At 37.8% G+C, this 21,683-nt stretch overlaps 1 protein-coding gene across 4 annotated transcripts in view; it reads left to right on the top strand.

Moving 5' to 3' along the window:
- Nucleotides 1-21,683, top strand: part of Ppp1r12a (protein phosphatase 1 regulatory subunit 12A) — a 103,492-nt gene that overhangs the window by 45,493 nt on the left and 36,316 nt on the right. For all 4 annotated transcript variants that reach the window (XM_052166003.1, XM_052166006.1, XM_052166004.1 and 1 more), the window contains exons 3-8: nt 4,329-4,447; nt 10,450-10,609; nt 13,635-13,779; nt 19,708-19,782; nt 20,572-20,660; nt 20,787-20,944. In XM_052166003.1, the coding sequence (XP_052021963.1) occupies nt 4,329-4,447; nt 10,450-10,609; nt 13,635-13,779; nt 19,708-19,782; nt 20,572-20,660; nt 20,787-20,944 (746 nt within the window). The remainder of the gene's footprint in view (nt 1-4,328; nt 4,448-10,449; nt 10,610-13,634; nt 13,780-19,707; nt 19,783-20,571; nt 20,661-20,786; nt 20,945-21,683) is intronic.

Raw genomic sequence — 21,683 nt, 5'->3', positions numbered from 1 at the left:
AGAAAGATCCTGACTACAACAGACATCTGGCGCTCATCACTCCTGACTGTCTGCCGCCCTCTTCGCCCCTTCATTAGACTTTTCTGTATCTGTCATGGTCTCCTTGTTGAGCCTTCAGACCGGGGAGGCATCTTCTTTTATTTATTTATTTATTTATTTTGTTTGTTTGTTTGTTTGTTTTTCAAGACAGGGTTTCTCTGTGTAGCCCTGGCTATCACTGGAACTCACTCTGTAGACCAAACTCAGAAATCCGCCGGCCACTGCCCAGCTGGCATCTTCCTTTGTATGGTCTACTTATTTCTTCTGTCTAAAACATTGCTATATTTAAATGTTTCAGTTTTAAAATTATGCAATACATTTTAATCATGCTTTTCTCCTCCAGCTCCTAGGTCCTTCCCAGCTTCCTACCCACCCAACTTCATAATTTCACCTTTATGTTCTCTCGCTCTCAACAAACACGAAAATCCACACAAAAGGAAAAAACGAAGAAGCACAACACTAATAAGAAATGCCAAAGAAAAAAAGAGAAAAGTCAATAAAAATAACGTTGAGGGTTTTGTGTGTCATCCAACTACCTCTAGGCACGGGAGATATTCTAGCCCTACACCGGTTTAATCCAGATCAAGTTGGAGCCCTGAGGGGAAGTGAACGTGGGTCCCAGCCCTAACCAAGAAGCTATTTGCAGTTGATTCCGTCTGGCAAAGGGAAAAATCAGTTCCCTTCCATAAAATTGTCACTTGTATATCAGCCACATTCCAGGGCAAACCCCATGCTCAGTTGTATTGCCAACTTATCAAAAGTTAGTTTTATATTCTTAGCCAGTTAAAGCCTATTTGTGTTATGTAATTTAGTTGGGACAGTCCCAGATAGGTGAAGCATACATGAAATGAAATTATGCTATAGTAACTAAATTGAATGCTTGGGAAAGACCCAAAGGCAAGTCCTACTGCATCTCAAGTAAGTGTTGGTGAAACAGCTAGGAGATGTGAGTAAATAAAGAAAAAACTAGATTAAATACAGTGGTTGTTTTGCTTGGGAACTTGAAATATCTGCTTTGAATGCATAGCTAAAACATTACAGGTGTGGTTATTTTTTGGTTTTTTGGTTTGGTTTGGTTTGGTTTTTTGGTCATCCCCCCCTTGGGTCTTTTTTGTTTTGTTTTGTTTTTGTAGTAAGAAAAGCACCATGGATTTACAAGATATTAGAAACATACAAGAAAAGGGCTTCATCTTCACTATAGAATAAGTAAATTATTATAATTTACTTGGTGTTGAAGGACATGTTTTATAAAATATATTGTAATTTATGTTCCACTGTGGGTTGACGGGGATTACCATGTAAATGCTGGTTTTGATTGTATTGATAGAAGGGCTAGTTGATATTTGGATTTATGCTTTGTTTTTATTTTTTTTTTGTTTTTGTTGTTGTTGTTTTGGGTTTGTTTTGTTTTGTTGGTCTTTGCTCTGTATAGCCCTGGCTGTCCTGGAACTCTATAGACCAAGCTGGCCTTGAACTCAGAAATCCGCCTGCCTCTGCCTCCCAAGTGCTGGGATTAAAGGCGTGCGCCACCACCGCCCGCTGGATTTATGCTTTTTTAAAGACACTAGATTATGGGAAGTATCAGGTACAGCATGCAGAGATTTCTGTGCCATATTGAATTTGTCCTTTGGTGGGGGGTACATATTTAGTCCATTTTGCTAGCGGTACTGTCTTTGGCCAACTAGGAAGGAGGAACAAAATAACCAGGGCAGGACAGTGAGAATGGAAGCGATAAGAAAAGAATGACTCACTGGCCCACAGTAGTAAAGTAGGCAGGACAACTCCGAGGTGGTTGTCCTGTAACAGGAATGGCTGGCATTGGCCCAGTGTTTACTGTGGGCCATCTCTATTCTCAACCCTGTAACATAATTTCAGTTGGCTTTATCATCACATGAAAATGCATTTTTACTATCCTATAGTTGCCTCATTCATAGTTCCAAACCCATGAAACTCCAAGGAAAATAAAAATCACAAGTTTGGTGTAATCCTTGGGTAGAATAAAACATGGCTGTGAATGGTTCAGTCTTTCCTCATCCCATATAATTGTACATTTGCTTTTTATAGAAATATTACTGTGTGTGGTTTAGAATGTTGTCTCAAGTTGGTGAATATGTAACTTAATCTATATTATTTTCCTGAGCTATGAAATATAGATGATGATGAAGATTGATATCCTTATATTAAATGAGGAAAATAAGTCAGAGAGAAATCACATGTAGGAAATGACAGAGCTAGTATTTGGGTCAAGATAGTCTAGCTTTTCAAGTTTGCACTTAAAGCCAAAACAGGATTGTGCCTCCCTCTTGCCTTTATAATTGGGGGAAATAAGATGAAGTTTATTTAGGTTTAGAAAGTTGATTGTGTTGTTCTCCTTTGAGGTCCCAGTGAGAGATACTGTAGCAACCGGAATAGAATTTTATAATGTACATCCTGGATTTCATCAAGTCTCAGATGTCATTCTTGTAACTCAGGGTAATCTTTGCTAATTGAAAAATTACATTTTAAATGTAGGTTTATTTTATCTGAAAGTAACTTCTTCCACATAGCTGTTCTCTATGTGGAAGAGTGTTGCAGCTTGGCCTGATAATGCTCCATGATCTTGTACATTGGCTCTGCTAGGAATTAGCATTGATAAGATATACAAAAGCCTTAGGAGTCAGAAGTTGGGATCACTATAGTTAACACTGAAACTAACCAGAGACTTTAACACAGACAGGAGGGAGGGAGGGAGGGGAGGGAAGGGGAGGGGAGGAAAGGGAAGGAAGGAGTTAAATTAATGAATGTCAAACAGATAGTACATTTGAGAGCCAAACGCAAATTTTGTAAAGCATAAAGAATAGTGTCTTCCTCTGCCCAGCCAACTTTTGGACCATAGATGAAAATTAATGCCACAAGACTCCGTTTAGTTTTATTTATTCATTGTAAGTATTTATAGTTGTAAATGATGGTTCTGGTCTAGAATCTTCTATTGATTTATGAGTGTGCTGAATACGGGAAAACATACTTCCTGTCCTAGACTTTGCTCGTAGGGACTACCTTGGGCCTGCTATTCCCGGCAATTATGGAACTTGACTTTCATTAATTTCATTAGTTTTCATCCAGCATGTTTGTGTGCTTTGATCATTTGGTTTTGATGGGAAATTACGTTTTATAAAGCTCCCTCTTTGAACACTTCAGTTATACCTACTTTATTTTCAGTCCTTATGTCCTTTGAGTGACTTCTAACACCCCCAACAGAAGCTTCTTTAACATAAATATCCTCATTCGTTTGATTGAAATTTGCCTAGCAGGTTGAGTTTCTTGCTATCTTGAAACAAAGCAGTTTCTCACTCTACTTTCGTATTTTCTACTAATCATCTTTTTGCAATACTTAAGAAAATATAAAAAAAACCCTCCATTCAAACATAATCTCTCTTTATAGAATTTAAAAAGGTTTGGAATATATTTACTTTAAAAATATCAACATGTTAAAAGATAAATTTCAGAAAGCCTGTATAACAAAATAAACTTTCCCCATCCATACCCAAAGCAACCAGTATGATCTTTCCTACGTGTACCTCTGAGGCTCAGTTCCTGTTAACCACGTATACATAGTCCTTTTCTTTCTGTGTCTGTTAGGTGTCTGTGTGTGATAAAGATTTAAGAGGATGATCAATCTTTTCAGCTTCTCTAAGAAAATGTCTTTGGTCCCCATTTCTCTAGACAATATTTTATGCCACAAAACGTTGGTAACTTTTATTCTCTTTCACCTGGAGTGCATTTGTCCCTCTGATGATCTGTTCGTTTTGTTGTTGGTACTTCACAATCATCAGATAATCTTTTCTTGATTTCTAGTCAGATTTCTTACTATAGGTTGAACATTCTAAATCTAAAATCCAAAATATTCTCTTTACAAAAAAACAACAACAACAAAAAAAAAAAACAAATTCTACCACAGGTACAGAGTTCACAGCTGACTCGTATTCAGGCCCAGGAAGGCGAGGATAAATCATCGGAGGACAGTCATCCTTTCTAGTTGAGCTGTTGGGAATTTAAGTTGGATGAGTGATATTGATAATAAAGAATTTTAGGAGGTACACATTGGATACATGGAAAAGAATAATCTTTTTACGTCTAGATTCCCTTGGCAAGTTTGAGGACTCCTATGAGTATTTTCTTAAAAATAAGTTTTAGTTGCATAAAATATACATGTGTAAATATTAGAATCCATTTACCAAAGAACTTTATTCATTGGATGGATAATATTTCATTTCAGAGATATTCCTTTAACTGTCCTTTTAATTTTGCAGGTTTCTGATTGGTCAAGGCGCACATGTAGGAGCTGTAAACAGTGAAGGAGACACACCTTTAGATATTGCGGAGGAGGAGGCAATGGAAGAGCTGCTTCAGAATGAGGTTAATCGGCAAGGTAATATAAAAAGCAATGTAAAGGGAATGTATACAGAACTGTTTCAGAATATCATCCATCACATTCATGGGAAAGCATGTGTTGCCATTGAAGGACAGTCATATTTAAGCAAATTTTTAAAGTTGTTTTAACAATTATAAGCATAAGATTCTACTTGAAAAAATAGTAATTGTTCTTTCCATCTTTATAATGTTTGTAAAATGAGTATATATCATAAAACATGAGCCATAGTAATATATAGAGTAGCTTTAGAGTGACGTAGTAGGTAAAAGGATATATAGAATATATGGAATATATATCAGATATATGTAGCATAAAATATTGTCTAGAGAAATGGGGACCAAAGACATTTTCTTAGAGAAGCAGAAAAGAATATATATAGAGAATATATAGAATAGATATAATAGATATAGAATATATATCAGAATATATAGAAGATAGATGTCGTCTTCTACATTTGAACAAGATGGCCATAAACGCTTACAAATATGAGAGGTTTGCCCTGAGATGTGGGTGAGGGTAGTGCGTGAGCCGCCGTCCAGCAAGAGAGCATTCTAGATGCAGGAGGCCAGGACCATAGGTGGGAGGAGCCTGATGATGCACTCAAGGCTGCAGCACACTAGCATGCACATTTTGTTGCCCGTTTGACATTCAGGAAGTTGAATATGTGGGTTTGGAGAGAGGTATCTCTGTGGTAGGGAGTGGTTGCTCATGGGTACAGAGCTACTGCAGGGGTGATAAGGATTATTTATAGAATTGATTTTAGTAACAGCTGCACCACTGGATTGTCTAGAAATACTGAGCTGCATACAAAATGACGTGCTCATGAAGGAAGGTTTAAAACACATATATCGTAATTCTACTTCTGGGAATAAATCCCAAAACAAAAGAAAGTCCCTGAAGATAAATGCATGCACCCAAGGGCTGGAGAGATGGCTCAGTGGGTAAGAGCACCAACTGCTCTTCCGAAGGTCATGAGTTCAAATACCAGCAACCACATGGTGGCTCACAACCACCCAAAAAGAGATCTGACGCCCTCTTCCGGTGTCTGAAAACAGCTACAGTGTACTTACATATAATAAATAAATAAAATCTAAAAAAAAAAAAAATAGGAGGGAAAATTTTAAGCAAAAAAAAAAAAAATGCATGCATCCATGTATGTAGCAGCATTGTCCTTTAGCGTGACTGTGGCTATGCGTCCATAAATATGTGTGTCTGTTAAAACTATCTCAGTCATACACAGAATGTCAGCCTTGTGTCAGGTGGACTTGAATTTAAAAATAACAGTTTTAGTCCAAAAAGATAACAGAAGTGCAGTCAGGGCTAGAGTATTCACCTAGTATATCCAACACTCTAGGCTCTGCTCTCAGCGCTGCACAACAAAAGACAGGCACATGTTCAAGAGGGAACTTTCATTATGTATGTTTTACCATAATAAAACATTTATACTTTTTAAATTTAAAATATGTATTTATAAAGTACTTTGTGTGGTTTCCACATTTAGGCAATGATCATACAGGTTTTTATCAAAACTGTTATACTAAAGTTAAATAATTGAGAAAAGATATGGGATGTTGTTATAAAGAGTTGGCTTATGCTGAAGTGTGGTTCATCGGGAAGTAGAAGATAAAGATTATAAAGGAATAGAAACTAGGTAAGTCTGGAAATGGAATCTTCTTGGTTCTCAGAATAAGAGAAATTGTGCGACTACTGGTTTATTGAAAATAAGGGACAGTCATCAAAACTGAGGAATATATTTGAAGTAAAACACAAAGCAATGGTTTCCTTATGTAGACATTCCCATACAAGTTGTCTTGAGTCCCCACACACTTAATTCTTCTGCGCTTTCCACCTTTTCGGTATTTATTCTGTTCCCTTCCCCAGACTCCTTCCCTTAAATGCCTTTCTCCCTCTTAGGATGTTATGACCCATACCCATACATATTATACTTGTACATATGTAAAGATTAGGTTAGGATCCACGTATGAGAGTCACCATGTAGTATTTGTCCTTCTGAATCTAAGATATCTCAAAGCTTAATATAATTTCCAGATCTACCTATTTTCCTGTAATTTTCTTATTTTTACTCCTCAGTAGAGCTAAATAAAATCCTGTTTTATGTATACACCACATTTGCATTCTTTGTTCATCTGTTGAAGAACATGTAGGCTTATTTCCTGTGTAAGGAAATAATTTAAAGACCTGGAGTAGAATCAGAGCCCAGAAGAAATAACATGCATTAGAAACTAGTTATAGAACTGGAGGGCACAGAGGCTGTCATGTCTGTGCCCTGGATGAGGATTTCCATCACAGGATTGTCTAGAGCTGAGAAATCTGAAAGAAGAAATGCATAATAATAAAGCTTTCTAGTTTTGCTTTGCTTGTTTGACAGAAGGCCTCACTGTGTAGCCCAAGTGGCCTCAGCTCATAACCCTTCCTCTGACTCCGGAGTACTCGGATTACATGTGTACGCTACTATATGCAGCTAAGCAAAAATAACTTAATGGTCCATTTTGCCATGAGGAGAATTCAGATGGAAAACTGTTATTTTTCTGCCAAACTGTGATAAGGACATTGTGACTTTCCCAGCATTGTGATCAGCTTGTCAGCGCTCTGAGATGTAGAAACAGGTCTCCTGACATAAGTTGTATGACTTATTGTTTTGTTTTGTTTTAAATGTTGATGAACTAAACATAAGTTACAATTAAAATATTTTTTTAAGAATAAGGGATGAGAGATCTGGACAGATCGCTCAGTGGTTAAGAACACTGCCTATTCTTCTGGAGGTGCTTCGTTCAGTTCCCAGTGTCCACATGGTGGGTCACAACTCTCTGTAATTCCAGTTCTTAGGTTCCAACACTGTCTTCTGATCTCTGGGGCCACCTGTCACACAGGTGGTACACATACAATCAAGCAGGCAATACACCCACACACATGAAAACGTAGGAAGGGTTTTTCTTTTCTGTCTTTTCTCTTAAGCAGATTTTGCATAAGGTTTCCTTCACAGCGTACCTTAAACTTGGATTGTTTTGGTAAGAGTTGGAGGCAGAAGGAATGTTGAGTAAAAATTTATACACAGGGAGATGCAACACACACAAGTCTACTCACTACAGAAAGGAAGCCCCTGACAGATCAAAGTAAGACCTGCACCAGAGAGCAGTGGGGTGAGCCAGTGAGCTTGTATTGGCCCTGCTAACAGGAGTAGGGGTGAGGGGTTGCTAACAGGAGCAGGAATGACTCAAGGGCACTGGGCCACTGAGAAGCCCGTCCTAACAAGGTGACACTTAAGAAAGCTGAATTTTGGAGGCATTGTGCACTGTTTACAGGCATGTCCACTGGCCCTGAATGTCTCTCACAGCTGTCCGGTCTTCCCTCAGCAGCTGTTGGCCCTGTAAAGCTGGACAAGGACCTTGAGAATCTTGCAAATTTCTGCTGGTGACATTTTGTTACCTCCTGAGCTTCCTGGATTCTCAATTCCGAGGAAAGTGCTGTAGAACAAGGGAGTGGTGGCTTTGTAAAGACAGCCAGGCGCAGAGCTAGATAAACACTGAAATGAGTCTGGATGCTGTAACACGGTAAAAGTAGAAGAGATTCCAAAAACAGGTGGATCCTGGGAAGTGGTCATTTCCTAGGCAAGCGGAATAAGGATCTGATTTGTGTAGGATACAGTCTCTTAGACTGTATACCTGGGAACCTAGATGGAGGCCATATTGTTCACACTGACTGAGGTAGAGGAGGGAGACTAGAGATGAAGTAAAAACGCAAATCTAGACCTAAGGCCTTTGTCTGCTACCTAAAAGACATTCACCTTGTCTCATAGGAGATGGTCACACACTGACAAAGTTTAAGGGGAAATCATCAGATTTGGGCTATTTCAGTTTGGCGGTAGTGGGGTGTTGAACCAGAAGGAAGGAATGAGTTAGTGACCAAGGTACAGTATAAAGGGAGCTCGTGATAGGAACTGTCAGCAGACAGTCCAGGAGATGCACCTCCGTGTCTGTTAACTAAGTGACTGGAGACTACGCATACAGTAAAGGACAGTGACTGCCAAGGTGCTGGATAAACAGTGATACTCTCTGGAAATGTAAGACAGGCAGCAAGTTCCTTCCAGGCGGTTGACCCGCTTTCCTCACAGAGTTTGAGGTGCACATGGCACAGTATTGACTACATTCTTTCTGTTCATGTTTTCTGTATCTCTAACTGAGTTTGTATTAGGAAGGACACTTGTGCATATGAAATTAACTTACAGAATGACTAAAGAAGATTAGGTCAGTGAATAGAACTGGGTATTTACAAGTAAACCTCCCCACGGCCATGGCTCTAACCCATCACTGTGTTTAAAAGTAAAACCTACACTAGTTTATTTGGCCCTAGCACCAAATCAAATCATTTCTGTTTAAAGTATATTTTATTATTTTGTTGATGTGTGACATCCTTTTCTGTATCCGAATTCAAATCTATGTTCAAACTAACAGCAGATTCTGTTGCTGTGCTATGAAGCAACAAAATGAACCCTTCACTGCCTTTCCTCCTCCTCCTCCTTCTCCACCTCCTCCTCTCCTGGTTGGCTTACAGTATTGGCCTCCAGCCATTGTATACCTTCACTGTTCAGCTGAAGTGACACTTCTATATTAACATAGACTGGGTTATGGTTAACAGACACGCAGCTTATTGTGTCGTTGTAGGAAGACTGGCTTCCTTCGGGACAGAGCATCCTGTGTAGATCGCCACCCTGAGCCTAGGACAACTCTCTTTCCTTTTTTCCAAACAGTGCTGTGGCATCACTTGATTTATTTCTCGCTTTAATGTCAGGCTGGGTGGGTGGTGGGTAGACGGACGGAAAGATCAAAACCATACAGTTGAGTATATAAATAAGGATTGTGAGGAAGATACTGGCTAAGGAGATAAAGGGCTTGTTGTATAGACCAGGCTGGCCTCAAACTCAGAAATCCACCTGCCTCTGCCTCCCTGAGTGCTGGGATTACAGACATGTGCCACCACCATCCGTCTAGAAACTATTTTCTTACCACACTCGTTTAAGCTTATCTAAGCAAGCCAAGCCTTAGCTTATTTCCTATATCCTGCCAGATGGCAGAGGTTCCAAATAAGGGACTATATATACTTTTTTATAAGCTCAGTCTTCTGGAGTACAATAGCTTATAAATACATTGTAATATACATTACATATTAAATAACCATTAATTAAAACTCTAAGAAAGCATAAGATCATTTAGGAGTTTCATCATTATCTTTAATAATTTAATTTTCCCCTCAAGGTTTAGAGCTCTTTGAAAATTGTAAAGAGAAAATTCTATTCGTTTTTGTATTTTTTCTGCTTTTATCACCTTAGCCAAGGACAGTACTTATAATACTTTGAAATGGAAGAATTTCTCTGTGACTGAGACAGTACTGATTGTATGAAGAAAATGCCATACTAAAAGAAGAAAAGGTGTCTAGAGAGAGAGAGAAAGAGAAGGCAGTCTAGAGCCTGATGCATTTGCAGTCCTCAATATATGATTTGATAAAATATACATGTCTGACAGTTGTTCATATATAATTGTTCAAAACTTTTATTTTGACCAAAGGATGCTGTACCTTGATAAATGCTTAGAGTAATGAGAAGGCATAACCAAATGATCTATTATCACACACATTTAATCCCAGCATTTAAGATAACTCTGAGTTCAAGGCCAGCATGGTTTATAAAGCTAGGTATAGACTGGCAGAGGCTACACAGTGAGACCCTGTCTCAAAGAACAAGCCATGACCAAAATAAATTGTGGGCCAAAAACTAAATAATTGAGAAGGCTAATGAAATATCTATTGTATTTTATATTCCTTTATTAAAGAAAAAAATCAACTATTTTTTCAAAACCATGTTTTGTTAGATTTTATTTAAACATTAATTTTTTGGTAATCTTATTTCACTGTGTAGAAATGGGAAGAACATTCTCCAGTAAGGAGAATGAAAATAATGTTTATATGGCTTTTCCCCCATCAAGGTGTTGATATAGAAGCAGCTCGAAAAGAAGAGGAGCGCATAATGCTTAGAGACGCGAGGCAGTGGTTAAACAGCGGTCACATCAGTGACGTCCGCCATGCAAAATCTGGAGGCACAGCACTCCATGTGGCAGCGGCCAAGGGCTATACAGAAGTTTTAAAGTATGTATTACTTTTTCAGAGTTTCTATACTTCACTTTTCTTACTTTTACTATTCCATTTTCTTAAGATATGTGCAGATACTATTTGGAAGCAGATGATAATAAATGTCTGTTCTCAGGAGAAAAGCAAAGATGATCTTAAATATAATTATTTGGTTTCTAATGTTCTTTCTCAAGTTTTGAATATTTCTGCTCTCTTAGTTTGTATGTCTCAATTACAGTTTTCTCATAAAATGGATATGTGTCAACAAACCATATGATGTTACCTGTCAAACTGATAATTATCAGAGTCCCATATAGGTTAGATATCAAGAATAATAACAATATGTAAATAGTTTGCTTTTTATTATAAAAAACACTAGAATTCAAATTATTAATACTATGATAATAAATTTTACTCCATAAACATGTGTGAATATGTAAGACTGTGCGGTGACCACTAATTTCTTTGTAACAGAGTTCCTTTATGTTAGTGTGTGCTTATATGGGCCTTCCTCTCAATAGAAGTCATAAAGGAACTCTTCCTAGATGTCCCGGCTCTCTTATGGCTTCAGTTAGTGTTCTTATCCCTACCTATTTCTTTCTAGTCTAAAACTTTTTCATATTTTCCACTTCCACTAATAAGTGATATGACTATAGTAAGATACCAACCAAATAACAGTTACTCTTTACCTCAGCAGATCTACCTCTAGAAATTTTTTTACAGATACTCTTATACATGTAAGAAGAAAGGTATGTGCTGGCAACATAATTTGTAATAACAGACTGGCTTAATAAATCTTGGTACACTGGAAGACTCTGTAGCAACTAAAACATAAGTGAAAGTTCTTCTTTTATATTTTAGAAAGAGTGCTAGGATTATTTTGAAATGTCAACAATCAAATGAAGAATAAGTATCATTTTTAAAAAGTAGATTTGTAATGAAACATCTCATGGTATTATCAAAATCTATAGTATCATTAACTTAGTAATGTAAAACTAGTTATTTGTGTTCATCATGGGAAAACGTCCTCCTTTTATATTCTGTGTGTGTGTGTGTGTGTGTGTGTGTGTGTGTGTGTGTGTGTGTGTGTGTGTGTGTGTGTTTGGTACTTAGATAAATAAAATGAGTAAAGTGAAGTCATGTGCTTTTCCTCCCTGTCTCCTCTGCCGTTCCTTTCAGTTTGGTCTCAGTGCCCTTCCCTCCTCTACAGTGTTGTAAGTCCATGACCTGCCTGCCTGCCTGCCTGCGGGGCTGCTGCTTCTCACTTTCTCTCCACCACAGACACTCCTCAAGGGGTGGAGGCGTTCGTCCTGTCCTTTCTTTCTTTCTTCTTTCATTTGGGTTTCTTTCTCTTTTTTCCTAAGTGTCCTCATAGGACATTTAAAGACTGTGTTTGTTGAAGAAGATGTATACTCCTGCTTAAGTCTTCCCTCTGCATCCCTCCGAAGGATGTGTTGCTCAGGAGAGTAGTAATATTAAAGTTCATGTTTCCTAATAAGGATATATTTTTATTATCTAATAGGCTAGTGTTATTTCCGCTCTATTAATAAAATCTCGGATCTTGCATATAATAGTGGAGATCTGCATTAACATAAATCTCTGGGTTTACATTTGTTAGCCCGTTCTTTAGATCATTGCTTTTAAATACTAGTCTGTAGATAAGTACCAGATAGTATCATAAGCAGCATATAGGATTATTTTAAAAATTATTTTTATACAAATATCCTGTATATAAAAGTAAGGATGGATGGATATCGATAGCTGGTATAGTACAAGCCTGCATTCCCTCCACTGCAGAATCTAAGGCAGGTTCACCATTGGCTTGTTTATAGAAAGACAAGTCTCAAAACCAACCAGATATATTTAGGTAGACAGAGCCTGAATGTGCTGATTCAGTAGTACTATAGTTGAGCTAGAGAATATTTTTTATTAAAGCAAGTTTTTAGGATGGCTCTGTTACTAGTCTAGATTTGTAAATAGCTGCTGTAGCTAGGTATTATTAATAAGTAGGCTTTTCTATTTCTCATATTTTGACTTGTTTTACACAGTCTGATTCTTTAACCCAGGCTGGCAGCAGTCATCCTGCCTCAGCCACATAAATGCAGTGATTATAGATATGAACATTCACACACAACCATCACTTAACAGTGAACAGATAGAGGTGACTATATATTAGCTGTTACTACCACCTCCTGTAGGTAAGAAGACTTCTCAAGTTCACCGTCTTGGACAGTCAGGTAAAAGTGTTCCAGATTTCTGATGTAAAGCCTCGTTTGCCTGTGTGTGGGCTTGCTATGTGCAACTTATAAGTTCATTATAAGAACGTTCTTTTTGAGTAAAACAAAGGTTGGTGTCAATATGCAGTTAGAAGGGCATGCTAATTTATGTAACTTTGTATTGTATTAAAATGTATTCCTGTTTTATAGCTTGTTGGTGATTTGAATATCTGCTTTCTACTGCTGCAAAATATATGACTCAATGCCCTTGAAATACGTGTTTCGCTTTGTTTGTTTCTAACCGTCAAATTATCAGTTTCTTTTGAAATTTTTTTTGTGGCAGATCATAAAGGTTCACAAAGCTTCCATAAACCATTTCCTCAAGTACAAAGTAACCAAGTATTACAAAATAAGCTTCTTGGATTCTGGTATATTTTTAGGCCACATTTGGCCTGAGATGATATATCATCTGGACACCTAAAGATAACTCTTGCAGCTTTATATACAGATTGGTCCACGTGCTTGGTCTTACTTTTAAAACTGGGCTTTTCCAGGAAAAGTTTTACTTGCAAGTGATACTAACAAAAATTAACTAAACTCTAAGTTAGGATCATTAGGAATTAATTAAAACCTCCTTTCTGTGGCAGTGACTCAAGTCTGTAGATTACTTGGTACTTCCTGAATTAACTTATTTAGAGGAGGAGGAATTTGAAGTCTCAAAAGAATTAAACTGCAGATTGTGGTTAAATTGCATGGTAGAAGGCTACTGATGATGTTTATTAATTTCTAGATTTTAATGATTATCTAATTCACTGTAATTTCTTTAGACTTTTAATACAGGCAGGCTATGATGTTAATATTAAAGATTATGATGGCTGGACACCTCTTCATGCTGCAGCTCACTGGGGTAAAGAAGAAGCGTGTCGGATTTTAGTGGACAATCTGTGTGATATGGAGATGGTCAACAAAGTGGTAGGCCTTTTAAACATACTTTAAACACTAGACACAAATCTAATACCAACATGTAAAAGATTGTGAGTCATGTGGTCTCTATCTACTGTCCATCATCAAATCACTTACTAACTTTTAAGTTGTTTTAGCTTCCAAATGAGTTGTTTATGGCTCTGTTCTGCAGAAAACAGACTTGGAATTCTTTGAGTAATCATACTATCATACATGTACAAAACATCTGAGCACTTGCATAGTTACTATATTTTTAGGTACACATAAAATATGTCTCTGTAAATACTTGTTGCTATCAGTAGAAGCTTGAACAGTGTACCAGGGTATTTCTGATTCTCTTTGGCTGATAGTCTTTAGGACTTGGGCTTGTTTGCTTATTGGTCAGTCGGTTGGTTGGTTGGTTGGTTGGTTGGTTGGTTGGTGGGTGGTTGGTTGGTGGGTGGTTGGTGGTTGATTGGTGGGTGGGTGGGTGGGTGGTTGGTTGGTTGGTTAGTTGGTTTGTTTTGAGACAGGGTCTCATACAAAGCTGACCTTGACTTCTATATGTAGCTGAGATTTATATTAATTCTTCGCCTTCCAACTCCCAAGTACTGAAATTACAGGCTTTCAGTACTCCACCTGGCTGGTGATAATCTTATTAGCCTGCATACAGTAGTTAAGTGACAGTGGATACTGAATGAATCAAGATTATTGAGGTTCAGCATGTACAAGAAAATCCAATGAGTAAATTTACTTAATGATCCATTAATTGGATAAAGGAAATGAGGGAAGAAATACATGCTAGGCTATACGTCATAATTTTATAAAATCAATATACCAAGTTTTTTAGGTCACTTTTCCCTTTCAAACAGTATCCTTTTGCCGGGATTGCTGGTTAGTCTCCTAGTCCATGTTGGTACTCACAATTGAAAGCATAAGTATGTGTTCTGTCTATTACCATCTGAACTCTGGACTGCATTTCAGCTTCCTTCCAGTATTCTAACACACCAACTAGTCATTCACATTGGTGGTGCTGATAATTGGTTTATTTAGGATTAGTGGCTTCCAAAGAACACTAGAAGGGAAGTTTTGGGGGGTTTTTTTGTTTTTTTAATGTATTGGAATAGTTTTCCAGAAAGAATATATAACTTCTGATTATAAACATACTATCTTTCCCTAGCTGTATTGGTGTTCTCCTTAGACATATGTAATACATAATCTGTATAAGAAACATTATTTAATTTTCCCACTGGCCTATACTTCTCTTCTTAGGTATAATTCATAATTATGCACTGAGAGACAGAAAAATAAAATCATTTTCTTTCATAACATTTGAGTTTGCTTATTAGTATTAGAGCAGCTTCTTTTGTCAGCATGAATTTTTATCTTGTATTCCTGTTCTTTTATCAGCATAAACTTTTATGCGGTTGATGGCTTTGTAAATGACTTTGAGATCCATGCGCTGCATGTTCTGTCCTGTCCTGCCCTCTCCAATTTATTATATGATCCTCCTCTCAGCAGTCTCAGAGATTGTGTGTGTACATTTAGGAATGTGCTCTGAGAAACTGAGTGATTTCCTTAAAGCCTCGCTGTGAGGGCTTTTCTTTCAGTTTTCTGTTTCTCTACAATGTTTATTTTTATTTGTACAAAATATCCAAACCTTTATCTAAATATAATTTATTTTTAAGACTTTAAAAACATTATAATAGACATAAGATAGAATTCTCTAAATGCTTTTGTACTGTATTTAATCATAGTTTTAAATTTTCTTTATCAAAAAATTCAATAATTACACAACTTTCCTTTGTGAGTTAAGCTGTCTACTCTGTTTTTTGTTTTTGCCTAATTTTTTTTAAATTCTCATTTTATTTCATGTATATAAATGTTTTGCCTGCTTATATGTATGTATGAACACCACACACATGCCTGGTGCCTGCACAGGTCAGAAAATGCTGTCAGATCTTCTGGAACTAGAGTCACAGATGGTTGTGAGCCACCATGTGGATGCTGGGAATGGAAGTCAGGTCCTCTGCAAAGACAAGTGCTTTCAACTACTGGGCCATTTCGCTAGTCAGTATTCTTTGTTTTTATTGAACTTAAAAATAGTATGTCATGGTGTATCTATTTGCCTCCCCCTCTTCCACTTTAAACAGGGTCTCTATATAGCCCTGGCTGTCCTGCAACTCACTGTGTAGACCAGGCTGGCCTTGAACTCATGGAGATCTGCCTGGCTCTGCCTCTCAAATCCTGGGATTTAAGTCATGTGACTCCAATCCCAAAACCTTTTTCTTTTTGAGAAAGTTCTTTCTATAATAGCTCAAGACTGTCTTCTACTATGTATCCAGGCTGACCTTTCTTCTCGCAGAGACTTTCTAGTGCCACGACCATAGAGGTGAACTCCCATACTTGGCATATCTTATGTTTAATTAGAACAACTCATTTTGTGCCAGTTGTGGAAGCCTACTGTATGAACTTACCATGTTATTTCATTCTTTTGTTAGTGCTTTTTTAAGAATTACCTTCATTTTATGTGTATGGGCGTTTGACTGCATGCTTGTCTGTCTGTACCCATGCATGAACAGAGCCCAGGGAGGCCAGAGGAAGTAGTTGGATCTTCTGGGCCTGGAGCTGTAGATAGCTGTGAGTCACTGTGAGGGTTCTAGACAGTGAGCTTGTTTTCCCTGTTAGAGCAATCAGTGCTCTTAACCTCTGAGTCATCTCCACAGGTCTCTTTCATTAGTACTCTTTTAACCAAGCCTTTGAAAACAAAGTAAATGTTCTTAAAGTACTGTGAGTATTTACGTGAATTAGCTAACAGTCAAAAACATATGTTAGGGCCTCCACACATGCCAGCATGCATATGTGTGTTCAAACCATACACATTGATTTTAAAAAGGAAAATATGATATGTGGAAATAACAATATAGAAAATGTATAAATTCTATAAAATCAATAAAAATTCCTACGTGGAAGTGATGTTCTAAAAGTAAATAAAAATTTTTTCTCAACTTTTTGACTTGTCTGCAAACTATATTATTATCGTTAAGCTTTTTTTAATTTATTGAATATCATCTTCATTTACATTGCCAATGGATTTTAGCTCTTAATATTGATTTTAAATATAAAAGCTTTTATTTTGATTTGTTGTCTTTTTAAACTAATTTTTTCAAGAATGTACCTATTATCTCTTCTTTAATATCAAGGATAATACTTTTCTTATTGGAATTTCTGTTAATGTACAATGGTTAGAACATGTTATTAGCTTGATGTCGTGCAGATTTAAGTGTTTCTGCCACTAATGAGCAGGGGTGTTTGTTTTCCATCATGGCCCTGCCTGACCACATTCTTTCTTGCTATGAAATCAACTTAAACGCTCCAGCAGTACAGACCTAGATTGTATCCCCTGTTCTCTATCAGTTATACACTCAGGCTTTCCCCTCTGAACAATGAAAATCATCATTTTTGTACCAGCTAACTTCATTAGTTCCACCAAAGACTAAAAGAAGTAAGTCTGCAAAAGCAATTCATTTAAAACAGGTGAGAAAAAATGCAGAGACGATAATGTAAACTCAAGCCATGTTCTTGATCCATCTGTGGCTTTACTGTAGGTATATTGACCACTTTGATTTGACAAGAAATCCTGCTTTTCAGGATCTCGTCACTGTGTCCTTGGTTGTTTACAGCTGCTTTACCTACTAAGGTACTTTGCTATGCTTGCATTCCAGTAGTAAAGCCAGAGAGACATGACCACAGTTCCAGTGTTCAGAATCTCCTTAAGCTCCAAGTGTCTTACAGATTGCATGAAAGTCTTGGTTATGGCTGGGTGGGTGAGGTGTGCAGTTTAAATTGGAAATTTTTCTCTGTTTATAGTCCACATTTTACTTGAGTTTTCATTCTCTATCAGTTGATGTTTGTAAAGTAGTCATTAATGAAGGGAGAAAATGAAAAGAAAGTTTAGCAAGGGAACCCTGTTTCTAACTATTAAAAAGAGAAATTCCTTGGTTATAAAAAGAACTCTTTTTCATTTAATTGCTGCAAAAATGTAATTCCAATTCAAAAGTTCATGATGGTATTGTATTCCTGAGTAGGTAAACTTTTAAGGAATAATTAAGTTATATGAACATAAGAGCATGATTTTGAGTCTAATAACATGATTTTAAATGCAAATTACATTAAAATAAAAGAATTTCTAAAATTGTAGAACTAACTGTACAAAGAGTACAATATACCAAAACTGAAATTAACATACTATGTTAAAATTCTGAGTCAGTTAAAAGTTGTTTTGTTTTGTTTTTTTGTTTTGTTTTGTTTTGGGGTGTTTTTTTTTTTTTTTGGTTTTTTTTTTTTTTGGTTTTTTCAAGACAGGGTTTCTCTGTATAGACCTGGCTGTCCTGAAACTCACTCTGTAGACCAGGCAGGCCTCGAACTCAGAAATCCACCTGCCTCTGCCACCCAAGTGCTGGGATTAAAGGCATGCGCCACCACCGCCCGGCCCAGGTTAATTTTTTTTAAAAAATCAATTTAATTCTTAGCTTTTAAGGCTGAAATGGAGAAGGAAAGATGTTAAAGCTTTATCCCTGGTTGAGTTATAGGAAGCAGACTTCAAAATGATTAATTTTATTACCACAGGGAATAAAAATAGACTGACAAATGTTCCTCTGAAGTAATTTTAAAACTAAGCATTGAGGCTGCTGCTGCACGCTCACACACACACACACACACACACACACACACACACACACGTGCGCATTCACACACGCACAGATCTACTCATCTTTAATCAAGTTTTAGAAGATAATCAAGGTAAAAGGCCTCATCCTACAGTTACACTATTCCACTGGGAACATGGGAATTGCCTACAAACCAGACAGCAAGCAAGCAAACCGAGCAGTGTGTGCGGCAGTGTTCGTGACCGTGCTTTTCCTGCACATTTGTATGTGCAGTTGAGTGAGGTGCACTTGTGTGTAGGCTGCGGGCAGCAGATCTCTAGAACAGGAGGTACAGGCAGTCACCTCGTGTGGATGAAAGTGGTTCTCTGCAGGGGCAGCCCTGCACTTAAACCGTAGGGGTGCTTGTATTAGGCAGAAAACCAAGGCACGTGATTTAGAGGAGCGATGAGCAGCACGTTCATGGAATTGTGTTTTCCAGTGAAAGGGAGTGAAGTAGTCACACATGTCATTATACAGAGTACTCGTGCAGCATGAGAAGTAAGAGAAACCTGTCACAAAGGGTGTGTAAGAGAGTGTGTACAGTGGTTCATGTAGAGTGTTTCACCACAGATATGTAGATACAAGGTAGCTTAGTGGTTGCCTTGGGCTGGGAGAAGTTGGCAGATGGTACAAGAGAATGAAAGATAAGCTTGTTCCTTAGAAAGTGGTGACATTTTTCTTCTAAGTTGTAGTGATGGAGTTGCAACTGTTAATACTCTGAAAACAACACAGACTCATTCGGGTCCTAAAGCATGGAAGGTATTCTGGGCTACTGTTCTCACAGGAGTTTCTCATGTTTCCTTGGAATTCTGTAGAGTCTAGCATTTTTAACTTACATCAAACGTGATTCTCGGGCTGGAGAGATACCTTAGTCAGTGAAGTGCTTGCCTGGCATGTCTTATGATCTGAGTTCAATTCCCAGAACTCATATAAAAGCTGGGTGTGGTAGCCTGTGCTTTTATTTCCAGAGCTGGGGAGCAGAGGCAAGTCAGGTCACTGGCCTAGCCTAGCTTATGGTGAGTTCAGGCCTACGAGAGACTGTATCTGTAAGTCAGAGATTGGGGACAGGTATAGGGTTGCACTTTAACCTCCTCATGCATACACACTCACACATGCATATATACCTACAGAAACATGAGTGTGTGAGTATGTGTATACTTACCAAATGTCCGTATAATTAGTAGGAATTGTTCATGTCATTTTATGGCATGTGACTTTTTACTGTTACTACTTCTCATGTTCTGTCTAGGGCCAAACAGCCTTTGATGTGGCAGATGAAGACATTTTGGGATATCTAGAAGAGTTGCAGAAGAAACAAAACCTGGTATGTGTCTGCTAAAAGTGCTTATATTCATGAATTTTCCATAGTTTTGGATTTCAAGCAGTTGGAATATTCTGGTGATGATTCTTACTTCTTATTCTTACTAATCAAACGAAATGACAGTGGGCTGGAATATGGGGTCAGGGTGGTGCTAGGTCACTTATAATGTCCGTTGCCTATGTCTGTGTCTTGCTTTTTAAAAACTGAGTATTTGTAGAATGTTTTTCTAATTTCCTAAGACAACACGCTTAGAAGTGTTACCGAAAATTCTGAGTTTATAATAGGAGGCCCAAACAAATAAATTTCATAACTAGGAACCAGATTCTACACAAATTCCTGTCAGCAACCACCTTAAGTAGACAGTGGCCCCGGACCTCTTAGGGAGCTAGAGCTGGGGAGTTAAGCTTTTCCTTTTATTGTTGGTTAGAATTACTGGATTGTGTTCTTGTTTTTAAATTGCCAAGTGTTTTTCGAGCTTTTGCTTTGCAGCTAAAATTTAGATCTTCTTTTTTGTTGTTGTTTTTTGGTTTTTTGGATTTTAGGTTTTTTTTTGAGACAGGGTTTCTCTGTATAGTCCTGGCTGTCCTGGAACTCACTCTTTAGACCAGGCTGGCCTCGAACTCAGAATTCCACCTGCCTCTGCCTCCCAGAGTGTTGGGATTACAGGCATGCGCCCCCACCGCCTGGCTAGATCTTCTTATAACACCATTTTTAGAACTTGGTTCTCCTTGTCCTTTGTACTGTGCTAATTCACGTTTCCTTTCTTTTTTCTTTACGCAATCGTGGACGAAGCTCCACAGTGAGAAGCGGGATAAGAAATCCCCGCTCATTGAGTCAACAGCAAATATGGAAAACAACCAACCACAGAAGACGTTTAAAAAGTGGGTATTTGATATGCAGCTGTTACTACTGTTCTGAATGGGTTAACACAGTGTGGCCACCGGAACGACTGCTGAGGGTCTGAGGGAAATAGGAATGCATTTGAACCTTTCTGTTTTAAATTATAGCAAGGAAACATTGATTATTGAGCCAGAGAAAAATGCATCTCGCATCGAGTCTCTGGAACAAGAAAAGGCTGATGAGGAGGAGGAAGGCAAGAAGGATGAGTCCAGCTGCTCCAGCGAGGAGGATGAGGAGGACGACTCAGAGTCGGAAGCGGAGACAGGTAAGACCAGAAGAAAGAGTGTGCTTAATTGTAATTGTACTGTTCTTGGAGTTTGGTGTAAGATAGGCTACGGTTTTAAGCTTTGGTACAGGTTTGCTGCGCAATACTTGTTGCATCTCTATTGGTAACCTGTAAGTTTGTTGCTATCTACTTGTCAGGAGCCTGGGCTAGCCTCTGCTTCTTGCCATAGTATGTTTAGATCGAAGAAGGTGCAGTGGCTTATCAGAACATCCTAGGACTCCTATAGGAAATTTGCAGATAGAGTTTCCGGGTTTCTCCGCAGCTCAAGAACACATCTACTGATTACTGTGATTCACTAGCCCGAAAGGCTGGCAGCTCTATGCTAACTTCCCACATTCTCCCTAAGAAATGGTCACGGAGAGGAGAGGGCTGCTGAGACAAGTTTCCTGAGGGGCAATGGAATAATTTGCATATTTTAACACGGTTGAAGATACTGCAACATATATAATACAATAAGCACTCATATTCTAAGACTTCACATGTAATAGCTCTTGAAACTCAATCTTATTTCAAATTTTTCTTTTAGTAAAATTAAGATATTATATACAGTTTTCTTTAACCTCTATCTTGGCTTTCCTTTTCTTCTTCCAAAAAGGCAATTATGAGAGTTTTAAAATACATTTTTAGTTTGTGTATACTCTTATAGTATACTCAAGTAATATGTAACAACTATACTATAATACAGGAGTCTGAATATTATATTTGCCTACTGAGCTGG

This window comes from Apodemus sylvaticus, chromosome 20 (genome assembly GCF_947179515.1).
Source record: "Apodemus sylvaticus chromosome 20, mApoSyl1.1, whole genome shotgun sequence".
NCBI lineage: Eukaryota > Metazoa > Chordata > Mammalia > Rodentia > Muridae > Apodemus > Apodemus sylvaticus.
Note: the sequence above shows the minus strand (reverse complement) of the source record. Positions and strands in the feature narration are given on the sequence as shown.